Source organism: Populus alba, chromosome 8 (genome assembly GCF_005239225.2).
Source record: "Populus alba chromosome 8, ASM523922v2, whole genome shotgun sequence".
Taxonomy (NCBI): Eukaryota; Viridiplantae; Streptophyta; class Magnoliopsida; order Malpighiales; family Salicaceae; genus Populus; species Populus alba.
Window position 1 is genome coordinate 2,948,785 of NC_133291.1, and position 19,141 is coordinate 2,967,925.

A 19,141-nucleotide genomic window follows, 5' to 3' on the forward strand; every position below is an offset into this window, starting at 1 on the left:
ATTAGTATAAAATATTTTGGCCATTCCAGACAAAACGAAACGGAATTAACATTATAATCGTTAAAAAAAAATCTTTTTTCTTTTTATATTTTAAAACTTTTTATTTTTTTATTTGTTCAAAATTAATATTTTTTATATATTTTTATATTATTTTAGTATATTGATGTCAAAAATAATTTTTTAAAAATAAAAAAAATATTATTTTAATACATTTCCAAATAAAACACACTTATATGAACAACTACAACTATACTCTCAACACAACCTAAACAAAAAGCATAACCCACATCTTAGATATATAAATTATGTTGAATAACAATGCTGCTTCTCCCTTTCTCTTCTAGCCTTACAAGTGAGCAAGGTCGGTCACCAAAATCTAAATTTTACCACAAATTCACATCATGAAAGGGGCTAGCTCTCTTCCATGCTGAGTTTGGTTTGCTTGCTTGCTCCTTTGCTTGAATTTTATCAACCAGTCATCCTTTCCTCGAACCCTAGGCAATTCAAGTACAGGCCTACACCACCAGAAACATCACAAGAAAATAACATTCTTGCTGAGTGTGACACAAACACTTGAAGTTTCCAACATAGGCGTATCATTTCCAGCTAGAGCTACCTTGCAAGAGTTAGAATTCGGAAGCGTTACAGAAAACAATGTTATGGAGACAGAAGGATTTTTTGTTGCCAGACCAATGGAAAGATGGAAATTGCATTATTAATGGTGAAGTTATAACTCATAGTGATTTGTATCAGCTGCAGTGCAATTGCTTTACCAGTTGTTTTCATGTAATGGGCTGTGGACCTGAACACCAGTTTGTAGAGTTTATCAACTTTTCACAAATGAATTGCAGGTCTAGAAATGGAGAATGTTACTCCTGTTTCAGCTTTATCTGTTTGCTCTTAAATCTTTCAGTAAGTTCCTAATCTTCAGAAAGCAAAATACATCCCAGAAGCTGCTTCTAATTAAGGACTAATTTTGAGAAGCTCATCAACTGTGCAGGTCTAATTTTACAATTTCTGAGAACATTCTCGAATTTGAAATTTCCCAGGTATACATCACGATCTTACTGCTTGCTGGACATGATCTTTATTGCCCTCTCTACCAACACCAGATAACCCAGTATTATCCAAAATCTCAATGACTGTATATGTAGATAGTAGGGTGTACGGAACATGCAGGAAACTCATTAATTATCAACTTATGGACTAAAAAAGATAGCAATGACTGTATCATGTTATTTTCAAACTTGAATCCCTAGTTAGACAAACCTTAATGCAGGTAATTTCTGATCCTTGCTAGGCCTAAGAGAGAAGACATTATTTTAACCTAATCATCCTGCATAGTAGAGTAACTGCTCTCAAATATCACAACTTCCCTTTGTGATCTGCTACAAAAAAAAACAAATTGTAATTAGCATCTGGACAAGCAAAGAAAAAAGGTGTCTATCCAATTCAGGGTCTCCATATTTCAACTATTAGTCAAATGCAGCAAATCATGCAGAAATTTGGCATCACAACCAGAACACACAACAAAAGAGAAGGCGTGCACCAACTCCACCATATCAGCTCCACTCTCATTGGAGTCTCCTCTTAACTATATATAACCACAATAGACTCCTGCTCCTGCATCACACATCATTCCTCACATCTTACATATACACTTAAACAGCAGTTAGCTCTTTTGGAGAATCAAAACTAAAAATGGCGAAACCTCTCTTTGTTACCACTACTGCACTCAAGGCCATTGTCTATCTTTTCCTGATAGCCATGACTCTCTCCTATGCCAACTCAGCAAGAATCCTTGATGAGTTGGAACCCGAAAATCCAGCTGTTGTTAGCCCTCCTGTAGCAACAACAGTCCCAGTTCCCACGACTACATTGCCGGGTGGCCAAGTCCAAGCGACCTCTCCCACCACCGTTGAAGATGATCAAGTAGACCCTCCTCTTCCTGATGAAACTGAAGCCCCTGTCACTGTGGCAGCACCAGTTGATGATGCAGTACCAGTTGCTCCTCCAATCACAGATGCAGCACCAGTTGCTCCTCCAGTCACAGTGGCAGCACCACTACCTGTAGGTCCCATCAACACCGCCACCAGGCCACCAAATGGGCCAGCCCCTGTAGTGGCCACGAGTGACACCGTAGCAAAACCTGCTGGCCCACAAACCACCACCACAACTTCTCCTCCATTGTCCTTCTTCATGCATGACATCCTAGGAGGATCCCACGCATCAAATAGGATCGTCACCGGGATCATCGCCCGCACTGACATCAATGGCATTCCTTTCTCCCAGCCAAACAATAACATTTTCCCACTCCAAGGTGGGACCCCGCTTGTCAACATTAACAACCTCATAAATCCAAACACTGCTCCACTCCTTACAGGCCTAACAGGTGCCCAAACCAACACGTTACTTCAAAACACAGGCAACAACAACAACGTTGTCCGCATTACAAAAGCTCATGTTTGGCTCGATCACAGTAGTCGATGATGAATTAACAGAAGGACATGAGTTGGGGTCTGCTGTGATTGGGAAGGCTCAGGGATTTTACTTGGCTAGTTCGTTGGACGGTACTAGCCATACAATGGCATTTTCAGTGTTATTACATGGAGGAGAAAATCATGGTGAGATTGAAGATACTATTAGTTTCTTTGGGGTACATAGGACAGCAACACCTGAGTCACAGATTGCGGTAATTGGTGGCACTGGAAAGTATGAGAATGCGAAAGGGTATGCTTCTGTTGAGACTCTTCCACGGGTGGATCAGCACACAACCGACGGTGTGGATACAATAATGCATTTCAGTGTTTACCTATCTGAGTAGAGCATGTCTGTGTGTATGGACGTGTTCTTGGTTGGGATTGGTTTACTAGCCTGTAAGCCTGTCTCTCTTTAAAGATTTTCAGTGAAAGTTCGATGTACTTAGAGCTATATATATATTCGACATTGAAGGAGACAGCTTTGTCATTGAATCAAATGTGCTTTACTGGTTACATTGCATAACATCTGATCTTGAATCTTGGATGAATTTGAAGAACAATATTACTAGCAATGCAGAATCAAAGAGGCTGGCATTGATCATCAAATAGGCCCAAAAGAATCTCAGAAAGGAAGAAAAAAAACACCGTCGACTAGCTTCGGGGCATTCCGAGAATTGAACTCGGGACCTCTCGCACCCTAAGCGAGAATCATACCACTAGACCAAATGCCCGGTTGCGGAACTATCTGAGAAATATATTATATATTATATTAAACCTAGAACGGACTTGACCAGACGTAATCACCAAAGCACATTTGATTCAACTACAAAGCTTTCTCCTTCTATCCAAAGAAATTTCAGTTTCTTGGTTTTCTTTCGGAGCTTTGTGTAATAATGGAAGTTTCTTCCACTACATTCAGTTCGAAGAAGATCTTAATCTATAATGAAGAAATCATAGTAGCTCCTTCTTCTCTAATGAAATTGGGCCTCACCTTGAGGGCCCCAGCTGGATTTCGGGCAGGAGTGGGGAAAGGCAGAAATGAGTTCTGGAATCGTCCCTGCTGAGGATCTTCTCTGAACCAGATGATGATATCCTTTAATGATGTTCATCGGAAAAAAATTTATCAAGTTTTAGGGCACTCCGACCTAGCTTAAGCGCTTTAGCCTTCCCTGACCAGGATCGCTCCCACACCTGTAGCGTTCGTGATCGGCCTACTCAACAGCCAAGAGCGCTGCTTATTCCCCTTCATGTTTAGATGCTTCCTGCGCGATGCTTTGAATAGCAAACTATTGCGAGCAGGATGCCAACTCATGTTCCTTCCACTAAACTAATATATAGGGCTCAATCTAGGCTGCCGGCCAAGATGATTCAATATGAGTAAGCATGGAGGTGGTTGATAGTTGAGCAGATTGGGTTGTAGTGATAGGGGGATGACTGGCATGTGATCATGTGCTCTTTGGCCTTCGATTCGATTCTGGGAATCAGGCCAAAGGCCTTCTCCCTCATCCGCTTTATCTGAGGCGGATGTTGAAAGAACAGCTTCCGATTCGGATTAGCATAATTAAATTAATCAGTAACATAACGCTTTGGAAAGGAAACCTCTTTCTTGTTTGACTGCCTCAGCGAATGAATTTGCTTGGGAAGTCCAAATTCCAAAACACTCAACTGAGATGAATGTTCTTACATAATTTGGTTATGGTCATATGTAAAATATGAGAGTTATTCCAGAGCAGGACTAAAATCATCAGCGAACATTCAAAAACAATATGGAACTTCAAAGGGGTTTGCTTTGTCCCTTTGGTTTTCAAGCAAATTGTTTTGTATCTCTGGCAAAGTTGGAGGAATGGGGTTGCCCACGAGACCAATAAGTTTCCATGTGAAACTTTAGTTACCTTTTTTAGAAAAAAAAAATGAAGTAGACGAACAGGGACAGATGACAGCTTCATGAAAAAAAGAAATTGAGTTTCCATTTTCTTTAGATATGATTCATAAACAAAAGCAAACTTTCCGTCCAAAGATCCCAAGATATTACAAGTTCACAATCTTCAAGCACGCATACAACATTCTTACAAAAACAACATTTCTCAAACAATTTGGATTAGTAGCTAACATAAACAACGAACTCCAGCAAGGTCTCAACACCATCGGTCGTATTCTGATTGGTAGAAGGGATGATCTTAATAATAGCATAACCCTGAGCATTGACATACTTTCCAGTTCCACCCATGATAGCAAGCTGAGACTCGGAGACTCCTGTTCTGAGAACCCCGAAAAAGTTAAGGCTATCAGCATAATGACCACTCTGAAACATAGCTGTGAATGCCAGAGTTTGGCTGGTACCATCCAGAGAACTAGCCACATAGAACCCTTGTGCCTTACCTACAAAACTTGACCGTAAATCATTCCCTTCGGTTAGCTCGTCGTCGATCACAGTGATGGTTCCAAACATGAGCTTTTGAAGAGTGGAACCAGATGGAAGATTGCCTCCATTGCTCAGTGGCAGGTTAAATGCATTGTTGAAGTTATTACCATTGTTTTGAACCACAGGCTGTGTGGTGCCACCAAGGCCACTGAGGAAAGGTAGGTTGTTGTTGTTTATAAGGCCGTTATTGTTGTTATTCTGGGGCACGCCATTATTTATTGGGAGGTTTGCACCATTAGGTTTGGCAAATGGGACTTGACCAGAGACTGCCGGGTTGCTGACTATGCCAGTCACGGCTCTAGCCGAGGGTTTTGTTCCACCAAGAATGTCATGCATGAAGAAGCTTAAGGTATGACCAGGATTACTTATCGCGGCACTAGTGCTTGCAGCCAAGCCAGTTGGATTAGGCTGTGTGGGTGCTAATGGTGTAGGTAGTGGTGGAACACCGGTGACAGTATCATCGACTGCATTGTCTGACTCCGGTGGAACAACAGGTGCCTCTGGTTGCTCATCCAGGGTTCTAGCTGAGGTAGTAAATACAATGGTAAGAGTGAGGAACAGAAGACAGGCTATGGCCCTGTTTGTGGTAGGGAGAATTTTGTGAATTTCCATGTCAGAAACTTGAGGGAGAAGCAAGAAAAAGAGCTCAAGAAGATTTCCAGTTTTCTTTAGTGTTTTGCTTGTGCATTTAGAAGGTATGAAAATGTATGTATATATAGTTTGTGTTCTGAAATAGGAGTTGACGAGATGGAGTTGGTACAAAACCTCCTCCTCCTTTTTTTTTTTTTGAGTGTAGAGGTTAGAAACCTAAACGTTGTTGTGTTCAGGTCTGGAAAGTGGAATAAGAGGAATGGTTGGGACTTGGGATCGTAACATAAAGGAAGTCCACACGTCTGGCACCTAAGAAGTGCTTTCAGCACCGAAATAAGCGCCCAGATGAAGATCTAGCCTCTAAAGTCATTATTGGACCTGGCAATGGAGTTGTTTGTATACCTAATCATCAAGAATGAATACATTAATTACTTCAGTGCCCCTCATTCACAGATCAATCATGGCTACGAAGAGGGAGCTGCTTTTGTTTCTGCCACCAGAAAACGCAATTTCAAGGGAAAACTCAAGATCTCACGGGTGCAAGTGTTGATTTGAGAAACTAAAATATATAATTCTCCATCTGCTATTCTCTACCATTCAAATCAAAACAGAGTACTGTAGTGCTGGCACAAACAGTATATAAATACTGGAAATATCTTTAGAATACAACATACTGAGATCAGCATTCTTGAAGGATTTCGGACAGATAAAGGAAACCAACCTTAATGATAGTAAGGTATTTGCCAGATAAATTTAAAACTAAATATTTTGTTTCTTAAAAAAAAAGATTTCATAAATATGTTTTATAAAAAAGGAAAGCCCTTTTTAAAAAAAGAGCCTAGAGCCTTGGGCAGGGGTGTCCACACATTCAAGAAGGCAAGCAGAAAAAGAAATTAACATAAAAGAAAAATATATCAGAAGCTTAAATAACTGAACATTCATCAACCCTATAATCCACATCTCTGACGGTGATCGAGAAAGAAAGAAAAGGGCAATTAATTAAAAACCTGGGTATAAATATATTTTTTTTTCTCATTTCACTGTAAGTTACTTTGTTTCTTTTTCTCTCGATTTTGTGTTTATTTTTCTGCTTTCAACAGTGTCTTTGATTTAGGGTTCTATATATTCTATGCCACAGTTAAGACTATAAGGGATCAGTATTTATGATTGATTAACATTATTCATCTATTAAATTCAAGCCAATACCAATTATTCAACAACTTTCTGTTCCGACAAATCATGATCTCATCCCTTATCTCCAACTTTTCAAGCCTCGTTTCATTGATACATTTCATGGATGTTGGCTTTGGGTGGGCTTTCAAGTTCCATGTCTTTCGTTCAAGCCCAGAATTTTGGCTTTTGAAATTTTTACAAACTATAATGGAAGAGTTTGGTAATGCCCGTTGGTTGCATGTTTTAAAAGATTTTAATTTTTTATTTAAAATTATATTTTTAAATAATTTTTTTATTTAAAATTATATTTTTAAATAATTTTAATATTTTATTTTGATATCAAAAATAAATTTTAAAAATAAAAAATATATTATTTAAATGTATTTTTAAATAAAAAATATTTTAAAAAATAATCAACAAACTATTTAATGAGTGTATACTCTTTTAAAAAAACCCAACTAGAAGCCTCTGGTGCTTAAGGAAAGCATAAGAAAAAAGAATTATTCAACTTGAAATCTTATTTTCAAGCTTATTATTAATTTAAGCAAACATTAAATATGCCATTAAACTACTGAAACAATACCAATTTTACACCTTTTGTTTTTTGCATTAATTCTATCTTAAAATTATTTTAATTTTATAATAAAACTTTTTATTAGATTCAGTCTGCGAAATCATTAACTTCCATATATGTTATATCATGATTTGAACTGATAAATTAGTGGATATATATATATAAAAAAAAAAAAACAACTTTCGATAAAGAAACAATAGACGAGCTTCTAACGAACAACGCCAGCACTATCAGCTTGCAGCAGCAAGCCCAGGCCTTGTGAACGGGTGATTGAATCTCTACTGTAAGAAGAGTTTTTGGGCCTCTTGAAAGGGTAAAAGGATATAATAAAAGTATTTGCTATACTTTTAAATGAACATTGAAATTGAGATTGAGGTGGCAAAGAAAAAGAAAATAGTAAATTGAGTGAACGGCAGTCAAACAATGAATGATTGATATCTCGTTCATTTTTTTGTTCTTTCCATTTTTCGCTATTCCATCAACAATATGGTTTATCCTAAGATTCTAATAATCGATAAAAAAAAATCCTAACACCACCAGGAACATCTCCGAGAACACGACCACGTTCATGTCGATGAGCAGTCTCTACTGCTACTTCCTAACTGTCCGGTCGAGTTCAAACATGTAGCCAGACAATGAAAACATTGTAACAGATATTAAATTCATCCATCTGATCCATTTTAACGCTTTGAAAAGGAAAAAAAAAGGTTTCATTGTTTGACAATTTTATCTTCCTTTATTGGTTTGTGCTCAAAAAACAAGGTCGAGAGAAGATCACAAACAATCCAGTCAGAATCTCAAACACCAGACCATAAACAAGTTTCCATCATCTCGAGCTCAAATTTGAAGAAAAAAAGAGAGAGAAACATTCCCGTAATTTCATTCTTTAGGGTCTTGAATATAAAAGGTCTGTTCGAAATTGGAAGGGTAAACGGCTGTCAGAAAAGGCAAGTTGTTTCTGGATCAAGAAACAACCTTTCTGCAATTGAGGTCTTGGCCCAGCGGTTAAAGAGACTTGTTCCCTTCCTCTGCATCCTGGGTTCAAACCTCACCGTGCACGCCTGTCACCCCCGCAATGCCTTACATGCTCACTGGGTTTGCAGGATGTTCAGTGAGCCGTAGAATTAGTCGTGGTGCGCGCAAGCTGGCCCGGACACCCACGTAAATTAAAAAAAAAAAAAAAAACAACCTTTCTGTAATAACTCACATATATAACACGTCTCCTCAAAACCTAGAATATACTAATATTATCCTCAACCCCACAAAGCATAACATGTGCCCGTATCTTTTCTGGTCCGGTCCGGCCCAGTTCGCTCCGGTCCAACAGCCATCGTAATCACAAAATAAATAAGCCACCAGTTTTTCACCGGTCACCAATTCCTACGATTCACTCTCTCGGTCTCTACCCCCGTCAACCTTTCACTGCTATTTCTCCCACGGAAAGAAAAAATGGCTTTAGAGATCTGTGTCAAAGCTGTTGTTGGTGCCCCTAATATTCTCGGAGATTGTAAGTTTTGTTTGATGTTTTTGTGGGTGTCATTTGTTTGAGATTTTACACCCGGGTTTAGATTGGAACTTGTGTATTTTTGCTGTTCTAGGCCCATTCTGCCAGAGAGTTCTGTTGAGTCTGGAAGAGAAGAAAATTCCATACAAGTCTCATCTCATCAATCTGGGTGATAAACCTCAGTGGTATTAAAATGATCACATCTATCAGTCTTCAGAATAGTTGTGTTTATTGCAGTTTGAGGTTGTTGAGTGCTTTTGTAGTTCATTTCAAGTGTTTGAGAAAATGGGTTGCTGTTGTATCCAAGGTTGTCAATTCCGTTTCGGCAGGTGTTTCGTTTTTTCAATTGGAACGGAATGTTTCGATTTCGGAGCGTTTCGGCGTGCCGTTTCGGAGTTGTACTGTTCATCTATATATATATATATATATATATTCAACAAATATAATTCAAATTCAAGATAAATTATGCATTACAAAGTACAAACACAATGTCAAGCAACATAATTTTAAAATTTAAAATATTCCTAAATAGTCAAGATTAAATATAACTTTAATTTAAAGTCTTAAAGTAATTCAACTTAAACAAAATACCAAAATATTATGAAAGTAAAATGTTTTAACACAAAATAAACATAAATCAAACATCATCTCCATCATTAACATAAAAATAAGGATCTTGATCTTGTGGTGGTATGTAGGGAAAGTCATCAACTAGACATTCCAATAGTTGATCATTTCCACCAAGCTCAATATTCTCTTCATCAAAACATGTCTCTTCATCCTCTAAAGTCAAAGTAGACAAAGGTGCTTCTATAGTCTCCCAACTTATATCATCTCCATCAAGAAGGCTAGGTTCTTCACAAATCCATTCATTCAATAGGTCAATATTATCGAGGCTAATGGGATCTAAAGCATCCCTTGTTTTGCTCAAATTCCTACAAAAAACAACATGAATATAAACCACATATATATTAGTGATAAATTTAGTTTTAAAAAATTAATATCATTGTTAATAAAAATAGTAATAATCATTTTCAATATTATTATTAATATGATAATATCAATATTTTACCTTTGTTGAATCCTCAAATTATAACGAACAAATACTAGATCACTCAATCTCTTGTGCTCTAGCCTATTGCGCCTTTTAGAATGAATGAATTCAAATATACTCCAATTTCTTTCACACCCAGTTGCACTACAACATTGACTAAGAATTCGAATTGCAAACTTTTGAAGTTCTTGAGTGTCATTGCCAAATTGCTCCCACCATGCAACTAGATAAGAAAAAAGTTTAATAAATTAGATATTATAAATACAAAACGATATTATATTTAAAAAACATAATGTTATTACCTGGATTTAACTTTTCTCTTTGACGAATAGCTAGAGGCATGCCAAAATCACCAGTTGCTTTCTTATACTCCTCAAGTTGGCCACTAATTAAATCTTGAGTGTCACAATCAGGGACCAATCTAGTAATTGTGCTAAGCAAACCTCGAGTAACCTCCTTTTGTTTTGTAAAAGAAGGCCTAAAATAGATTCCAGGATTAAGAAAACAACCTGCTGCATGTAATGGACTATGAAGTTGCTTATCCCATCTAGCATCAATTACTCGAATATATGGTCCATATTGAGATACTCTATTTTTCAACCTTGTCTTGATGGCTTCTTTTGCTTTATCCATTGCCTCGTATAAATAACCCATTGATGGTTTTTCTTCACTATCTGCTAACCGAAGAACTCGCACTAAAGGTTCACTAACTTTGACTATATGTTCACATCGAGGCCAAAAGTCTTTATCTTGTAAAATTATGGCAGTTATTTCCTTTCCGACTTTACTTTTACCATGACTTGATTCTACCCATTTCATGCAAGTAAACATTTGTCGAAGCTCTTTCTTAAACTTAAGCAAACATTGGATGCTTAAAAAATGGGTAGCAAACCTTGTAATGCCAGGACGACATAGATCATTTCCATTAGTAAAGTCTTTCCTCATCAAAGCTAAAACCCATGCATGATTATATATAAATTTGGTTATGTTTCTTGCCTTCTTAATGGTTTCATCAATCATCGGAAAATATCTTGGATCAGAAATATTTTCTAACATCAAATCAATGCAATGGGCAGCACAAGGAGACCAAAAGAAAGTGCCATACCTTTGTTGTAAAGCCTTCCCAGCAGCCTTGAATGCAGACTCATTATCACTAACAAATTGGACAATATTTTCTTGCCCCACTTCTTTGACAACTTCATCAAACATTTCAAGCAATGTCTCTTTATCTTTTCGAAGACCCGAAGTGTCAACTGACTTCAAAAATATGGTACCTCTTGGAGAATAAGCAAGAAAATTCACAATTGGGACATTCCTTCTATTTGACCACCCATCTGCCATAATGGAGCATCCATAAAGTTTCCAATCAGCCTTGATTTCAAAGAGATATTCATGGACATCATGAACTACATCTTTCAAAAGTGGTCCCCTTAAATCATGATATGATGGTCCTTTAAAACCAGGTCCCATTGATGCTATGGCGTCTATCATTGGTTGATAATAATATGATTTAGCACCATTAAATGGTACATTAACATCATACCACCATCTTGCTATGACCTTCCTTGCATTATGCTCCTTCTCTTTAGAAGCCATCGCACTTTTAATGCTAGGTTGTGAATTTGGGGTATTTCGTGGAACGAATAAAGTCGTCTTTTTTCTATTTGCACTTGTGCCTTGCATTGTCAATCTCTTACTTGCTTGTGAACCAATATCACTTGAAGTTGGATTTACACTATCACCCTCTTCGACTTCATCATTGGAAAGTGATTGAGAATTTCCAATATCAATTCTAAGTCTCTTTCTTTTCTCTTTCTCCATTGTCAAGTCCTCTATCAATTGCTTCATTTGCCATTTCACATCTGGAGGAACCTTTTTACAAGCTTCAACTTGGCCCTTAATACCAGCAAGGTGATACTTCAAACGAGTAATACCATCACCATTGATCCTTTTGCTACAATGAACACATATACATGAGTTCTTTGCACCAACAACCACTTGCCCATGAGCCCATGCTGGATCATCTGATCTTGCTGGAGCTGAAGCCATAGAAGAACCACCACTTGATGAGTTTTCAGCCATGTAATTTGATCTGAAAACAAAAATAAAACTCAATTAATTTCAGCTATTATAATTTACATCAATGTGATTTTTAAAGTAAAATGGATGGTAATAATACCAATAACTTAAAATGAAAAGAATGACATTTCTCAAGATACCATGTTGATTTACAAATTTCTTTGAATGGATTGTTCAACGAATCACTGCTAATTATTAAGATAATCCTGGTATGATTAATAGTATCAAATTTCTAAAAAAATGCACTCGTTCTAGAGGTTTAAGATTTGGGTCTCCTTTTTGTAAATATATATTGTGAGCAGTGCACTTTCATTGTTTTCTCCTGGTATGACTATTTATTGTTTTCTTGCTCCTGAGTGTGTGTGTGTGTATATATATATATATAGAAGCATGTATATTCACATAATCTAACCAGCCAGCAATTCGTTGAACAATCCATTCAAAGAAATTGGTTTTCTATGCTAAAATATTTTTCAGATGGCATATCCTTTTCTTTTATCTAACATCATATTCCACACCACCTAAGTCCTAAACAGTGGATTCATTGTAGTAAGCTAGCTCTTAATTTGATTTATCCAATAAAAAATATATACTTTTGTAGAAATCAAAGCCATTTATCATAAAAGACAACTTTCTAAAGTGTTTAGTCCTTTGAATTTATGGCAAGCCTGAGACTATTAACATTCCAGCAGTGTAAGTTAACAAAACTAAGTTCATGCTTTTTTCATTTCTAATTTGAACTTGAACAGAGAAAACAGATCACACCTTAGCTCTACAGACTGCAGAGACAATTATTTGAGAAAGGAACGGATGGCCACAATTATTGTCACCGATGCAAGTGCAACTACTTGGAAAGCTCCTTTCCTCTCCTACTAAGTCTCCACGTTTCTATCAACTTAAATGTAATATGCATGCCCACAAATATCTATATATACTGGACTAACATAACCAGATAACACCACCTCGTACCAGCCTATATCGATCATTAATTCCCTCAAACCTCAGCTAACGTAGCTGGAACTATAGATGGAAGAGAGAAACACTGCTAGCCATGATGGTATGAGTTCTATCTACAGAGGGGTACGAAAGAGGAAATGGGGCAAATGGGTGGCAGAGAATCAGAGATACCTAGCCAAATCCAAGCCATTAACGAGTCACACTTGGCTTCACCACAGATGTGGACGCAAATGTCAGGGATAGCAATGCCAGAAGAGTCCATGATGTACTCCTCCATTGACGTCAGGGAGGAGGAGAAGGAGTGGGACAACAAGCAAACAGACTTTGCACTAATATAATTATATACGTAATTGCTTTTGATGTATACTCGGCTTTATATATATAGACTTTGACCTGTATATTCCATGTATTTGTGATTTTTAACTAAGGAATTATTCTAGTAAAAGAAGGTGTAAGTTTTCTGCCTGGTCGCTGGTTAACTGTCGAGAATTTATAAATATTTAATTAGCAAACGGGGGAATAATTAGTGTTTTGAAGGAGAATAATTTATCTACACAAAGGGTCAGTGCTGGAAGGACGTTTTTATAGTTTATTGATTTGAACTTGAACAGAGAAAAGAGATCGCACCTTAGCTCTACAGACTGCAGAGACAATTATTTGAGAAGGGAACGGATGGCCACAAAGCGAGATTTAATGAGTCTTCTGGTTCTTTGCTAGGTTACAGGGGGGCTCCTTCTCTTTTATGTTGATTGAGCCGCTTCGATTGAAAAGTTAGGTTGTAGCCTTACAGGAGCAGCAGTGCAGTTATTGCAATATGTAAGATCAAGACAGCAACAAAGAAGAGGAAAGATTGGAGGGGGAGTTCGTGAAACTCAAAGAAAAGATGCCGATTGTAATTGTTTTGGTTGGGAACTTGAGTCTGCGAGTGCGAGGAGGAAGAGAAATTAGGGATTTGGTATTTTTGGTTTAGTTTACTTTAGTTTAGACATCAGAGAGAAAAATAGCGTGGGTGTACTGTGCAGTTAATGAAAATAAACCGGGTTTAATTTCGAGTCTTTAACCCGGTGCACTTTGACTCGATGGCTTTAACCCGAAACGGAACACATGCAATTCGGCCGGAACGTTCCGGCCGAAATTTGACCGGAATTTCCGGATCAACCCGAGATTTTAAGCGAGGTGAAACTTGTTCCGTTTTATTTCGGTTTTTTAACTGGTATGAGACGTTCCGGGCATTCCGGCCGAAACGGAACGGTATTAACAACTTTGGTTGTATCTATGTTTTATTTCCAACGTGTAAGATTGAAGCTTTTCTTGCTGTGTTGGATTACTTGTAGCTGTTGTTTTTAATGTCTCCATGCGTTCCACATGTGTGTGAGCGTGCCTGTATAGATGTGCTATTTGCTTAAGAAGATACCTACTAGTTGTGGTGGTTATTGTTGACTTCGAGGGAAAACAAGCCCCTCATTTATTTAACCACTGAGAACAAACTATTTAAAAACGATATTAGAGGGCAATATCATTGTTTTAATCTAAGATCGTCTTTTTTTTTAGTTCAGATATGAAATGAATGGTTTAACGTGTAAAGAGGATTCAACATCATTGATAACAACTGGTATCATAAGCTATGGATGAACGGAGCTTTAATGACTAGAGTACCCTTGATATGATCGAAAAATGTGTGTAATGTTTTTGCTTTTACGCGTCATGATTGATTGAGATTTGGAAGGTTGTTGTTTTGATAGGTTTTTGGAGATAAGCCCGGAAGGAAAGGTCCCAGTGGTGAAAATTGATGACAAATGGGTCGCAGATTCTGACGTCATTGTTGGTATCTTAGAGGAGAAAAACCCTGAACCCCCTCTTGCCACTCCTCCGGAATTTGCCTCTGTGTAAGCATCATTCACCTTCCTTTACTATCTCCAGCAGTTTGAATGCGGATGTGATAGTATTGCTGGATTATTTTTTCCACTGAATGATGTGAATACGGGAAGTTGCTGAATTTGCGAGATAGATATTGTTTGTAAATCTCTCTCTCTCTATCATCAACCACTGATTCTTTTTTGTTTTCTGTGCTTAAATTTACGGTGCTTTCTCCTCACCGTTAATGTGGAAATGGCAGTGTGCAAAAATTCGTCATGTCTCTTATACTCGTAGCTTTTTTTATTCTTCTTCCTGGGATGCATTATTGTAGGACATGTTTTCTAATTATTATAACAACAAACTGATCTATGCTTGAGGTTGTTTTCGGATGTTTTTTGTGTGGTCATGCTTCTATTCTCATTGGCTGCCACTAGAAGGTTATCAACAGAAATTAATCTGCAATATAAACCAAGTGGAACTACAGGGGTTCGAAGATATTCCCATCTTTTGTTAAGTTCTTGAAGAGCAAGGATCCTAATGATGGAACTGAGCAGGCTTTGCTTGAGGAATTGAAGGCATTGGATGGGCATCTCAAGGCGCATGTATGTATAAACTTGAAACACAGACTTATCTTTGAAGAGTTTATGGTTCTGTTTTACTTTTCAGTATTGAAGTGCAATCTCATTTATTGGAGCATGTTATCAGGGTCCTTTCATTGCTGGGGAAAAGATCACAGCAGTGGATTTGAGCTTGGCTCCGAAGCTTTACCATCTTGAGGTTGCTCTTGGCCATTTCAAGAACTGGACTATACCTGACAATTTGACACATGTCCTCAACTACATTAAGGTACTCCATCTTTTTTGTTATCCTGTGATTACGCCCCTTGTTTGTTGTTTCAGATTTGACTTCAATCAATTGATCTGTTTTTGGTCATGATATTAATCATTCATGTGAGATGGTAGGTTTGCTAACCACCTTCACACACCTGATGACCTGATCAATCGAAGTTGTTGTAGTTCCTCGTCTTTATGTGAGATATTGAGATAGAAGCGTGGATTGTTAAGAGAAAACTGAATTTTTATAATGACTTGTGTCAGTTGAATGACAAGACCTACTATGGTGCGGGGTGTGATATTCTTGAAATTCTCAAACATTGATGGTTGACGCAGTAAGCTCAATGCTCAACCTTAGGGTGACACCCATAGAAGTGATTGTTTTGAATCGATTCATTCATCTCGCTTCTTGGCACGTTACTATCTTATTGCTCATTGGTGCATATGATATGGGGGCTGCTTGTGCCTTAGGATTATCAGGTGCTCAAAGAGATAGAACTAGCAGAAAGAAAGATAAAATGAAGTTTTGTGAAGATGCCTTCTTCCTTGTCAAGGTTGGTGTAGAGGTCAGGGGCAGATTCATCGAATACCATGATGTTAATGTTATCCATCTGATGGGGTCACATCATCCTGCATTAGGATTGGAAGTGCAAAGCCAGAACCTTTTCCAGGGATGTAGCTGAGTTGTATAGGCCCTAGTTTCGGCAGATCTTACAATGTAGATAGGTTTGGCACATGATGCCCTTTTCCTGGCAACCAAATGCATCTGTATTCTTTTCACTTAAAGAAGGGTATCATTGCAAGATATGTTAAACCAATTCCCAGTTGATATGATTACGTTGTTGTGTCAGCTTAAGAGATGGTTTAAACTCTTGGAGTTGTAGTTTCATAAAATGTTTTAGATTCAGTTGTTTGATGCATGGAAGCAAACCAACATTAGAAATCTGCTTTGCTATGAGCTTGTGTTCTGATGCGATTATGATAGGAGTAGACTTGAACAGTGCACCATAGGATGTATCCTCCTAGGACTAAATTTCCTGAAGTCCATGCCTTTGAAACGTAAAGGAAGTAAGGAATTCACAAGAGCCTTTTGGCTTTCATTTATTTTGTGCACAAGATACAAAAATCATTATGTTGAATTGCTATAATAATTGATGTGCTAAGACTCTGGGAAAGAACTTTATCATGTTGGCTGTTAGGTGAAGTTTATTTGAAATAGAGCCAGAAGCAGGTAAAGTCTAGTCACCTTCAAAATACTGATATTACTTTATGGTTGACTGATGAAGAAGTATTTGAATGGTGTTGTTTGATTTCTGAATTTTTTATTTGTTTTGAACTGTTATGATTTAGGTCAGTACAAATATACAAACCCAAACCCCCCTGAATTGTTGGAGTTGGAAAATGATTAAAAAAAATATCGTTGCTCTTGCTTTGCAGTTGTTGTTCTCCCGTGAATCTTTCAAGAAGACAAAAGCTGCCGAGGAACATGTCATTGCTGGATGGGAGCCAAAGGTCAATGCATGAATTAGTTCCAGATTATAAGATATTGGAACCTAGTAATGTAATGTGGTGGTTGAGCCTTCTCTGTCGGGAAAAGAAAGAAGTGCTGAGCCTGCTGTGTGTTTTAGACATCTAAAACTAAGATACACGCAGGGTGCTCTGTTAACTAATAAAATCCATTAACCTATCAGTGCAGTGGCCTCTATTAATTTGAAATGGCTGGCATTATTTAATCTAGCTCTGTTATATTGTTATTAGAGCATTGGCTAATGTCCATTCTGTTACTTTGCTACGTTGAAGCTGGACTGCATTATCCCTCCGAGATTTTCCATTTGCTGGAAATGCTACACCACAACTTGGCTCTCCACGGTGGCTTGGATTCCGAGGTGAACCTTGAACAACTTTGTGTATCTCTTTTGCTGTTTATGGTATCGAGTCTTTTTCAAAGTTCTACTCTTCGCCTGGTATACATACATGTATTTATACAAGTAATACTTTAAAAATCATTATCTCCTGCAAGGTACCTTCGATGCGAACCCAAAGGGCAGCCAGATTATTATTAGTCAAGAGAAAGAAAGTTATTCAAGACTGTATCCAAAATCAATGGCAAAAAGTACACGCTTGTGATATGTTACCGCACTCCCCCTTTTTTCCCTAAATTATATTAAACGAGGAGTAACTCACCCCTCTTGAAGCGTATGTTGAACTATGATTTCCCATTCACTAGCTAGGGCTTCCTTAACTTGAGTGATCATTATCAGAATCACTTTTAGTAGTAGATCTCGTAATCAAACCGACAACTAAAATCGAATCCGTCTCTGGAATTACCTGACATAATCCAAGGGTCCATGCAAGATCCAAGCCAGTAACTGCTGTCCAAAGCTCTGCTCTAACTGAAGTGCATATGCCCGTGTTGACTGCGAAACCCTTCATCCAGGTTCCCATACTATCTCTGATCGGCCCTCCGGCTCCTGCCACACCAGGATTGCCCTTACTGCACCCATCTACATTCAACTTAAGCAAATTCCTCCAGAGAATATTTCCATCCAACCCAAATGACTCCAGACTTTTTCCTACCTGAGACGCCAACACCCTCATTGACAATTGAAGTGTCTACCATCAATATATATAGAATAATTAGAAAAACTTGAATGTAAACCTATTTAGTAGAATTTGAATGTGAAGCAGTTCCTATATGGTGCGCGCCTTCCTGGGGTACGGGGGCAAACCTAGCAGTGACACCCGTGTTTCAATATTTATTAGTGGGCTTGTAGTAAACTAACAAATACAAACGGAAATGGAAACATTGACGAAAGATTTTCATTAATAAATTGTAGTAAATTTTATCAACAAAAATATTCTTTCGATGTATATTAAAAGAATTACAATAGGAATCGAAGGAATTAAAACAAAGCTAAATAGTATGATGACATGTCATTTATACAGACAGAATTATGGTCTGTAAAATCTATTTATAAACCCGTCGGTAAATTATTCACTTCTTTCTGACACTATTCATAATGTCAATTACAAAAGGAATCATCGATGGATTAATTTAATCGGTATTTTCTAATAAATTTTGGAATTGTTCACTTCTCAATTGCACTGTTAATTATTGTTCTTTACAGATGAAATCACCAACAGATTGAAAAGTCATCATTGTTATTTAACGGGTTTCTGAAAAAAATTTATTAAATTAAAATTTTAAATTAAATAGTATAGATAAAATCACCGATGAATTGAAAAGTCGTTGATGATATTTAGTGGTTTCTGAAAAAGTTTTGATTATATTAAATTAAATATTACAGACAAAAAAGTGGCAGAGCTCATGAATTATCATGTGTTTGTTTATTATTAAAAAAGTCGGTAAACAGAAAACATTTTCCAATCAAAAAAAATTTAGCTTAGTTTTCAAAAAATGTTTTTTTTATTTTGAGCAAAAAACACTTTCTAAAAATTAAAAAAAAAATTAAAAATTTCATATTACTTATCGATTATATTAAGTTTGATCATCAAATTTTTTATTATATTTTTTTTTAAAATATTTGTTTTTCAACTTCATTTATGTTAATTATTATTATTTTAATTTTTTTATCTTTCAAATTTAATTTATTATT

At 37.1% G+C, this 19,141-nt stretch overlaps 2 protein-coding genes, 1 non-coding gene and 1 pseudogene across 4 annotated transcripts; 2 read left to right on the plus strand and 2 right to left on the minus strand.

Moving 5' to 3' along the window:
- Positions 1-1,665: 1,665 nt before the first annotated feature.
- On the plus strand, positions 1,666-2,866 carry LOC118052222 (dirigent protein 9-like; annotated as a pseudogene).
- A 273-nt stretch (positions 2,867-3,139) lies between these two features.
- Positions 3,140-3,211, minus strand: TRNAP-AGG (transfer RNA proline (anticodon AGG)). The gene has a single exon. It is a non-coding gene; the product is annotated as a tRNA-Pro (tRNA).
- Positions 3,212-4,459: 1,248 nt separating this feature from the next.
- On the minus strand, positions 4,460-6,654 carry LOC118052228 (dirigent protein 25). Its single transcript, XM_035063121.2, has one exon. The coding sequence runs from the start codon at positions 5,512-5,514 to the stop codon at positions 4,579-4,581; it is 936 nt and encodes a 311-aa protein (XP_034919012.1). The 5' UTR covers positions 5,515-6,654; the 3' UTR covers positions 4,460-4,578.
- A 1,961-nt stretch (positions 6,655-8,615) lies between these two features.
- LOC118052231 (glutathione S-transferase DHAR2) lies at positions 8,616-17,281 on the plus strand. Of its 2 annotated transcripts, none has more exons than XM_035063123.2 (6): positions 8,616-8,747; positions 8,839-8,929; positions 14,577-14,720; positions 15,176-15,293; positions 15,397-15,537; positions 16,962-17,281. In XM_035063123.2, exons 1-6 carry the CDS (start codon positions 8,690-8,692, stop codon positions 17,046-17,048), a joined length of 639 nt encoding a protein of 212 aa, XP_034919014.1. In that variant the 5' UTR covers positions 8,616-8,689; the 3' UTR covers positions 17,049-17,281. The 2 variants fall into 2 exon arrangements, with proteins under 2 accessions (XP_034919014.1, XP_034919015.1); XM_035063124.2 differs by lacking the exon at positions 16,962-17,281 and adding an exon at positions 15,789-16,467.
- The last annotated feature ends 1,860 nt before the right edge of the window (positions 17,282-19,141 follow it).

Bases quoted from the DNA above. Each gene is read 5' to 3' on its own strand.
- LOC118052228 (XM_035063121.2), bottom strand. From the start codon at position 5,514: ATGGAAATTCACAAAATTCTCCCTACCACAAACAGGGCCATAGCCTGT.
- LOC118052231 (XM_035063123.2), top strand. From the start codon at position 8,690: ATGGCTTTAGAGATCTGTGTCAAAGCTGTTGTTGGTGCCCCTAATATT. The intron at 8,748-8,838 runs GTAAGTTTTGTT...TTGCTGTTCTAG, and splicing joins CCCTAATATTCTCGGAGATT to GCCCATTCTGCCAGAGAGTT. The intron at 15,294-15,396 runs GTATGTATAAAC...GCATGTTATCAG, and splicing joins ATGGGCATCTCAAGGCGCAT to GGTCCTTTCATTGCTGGGGA.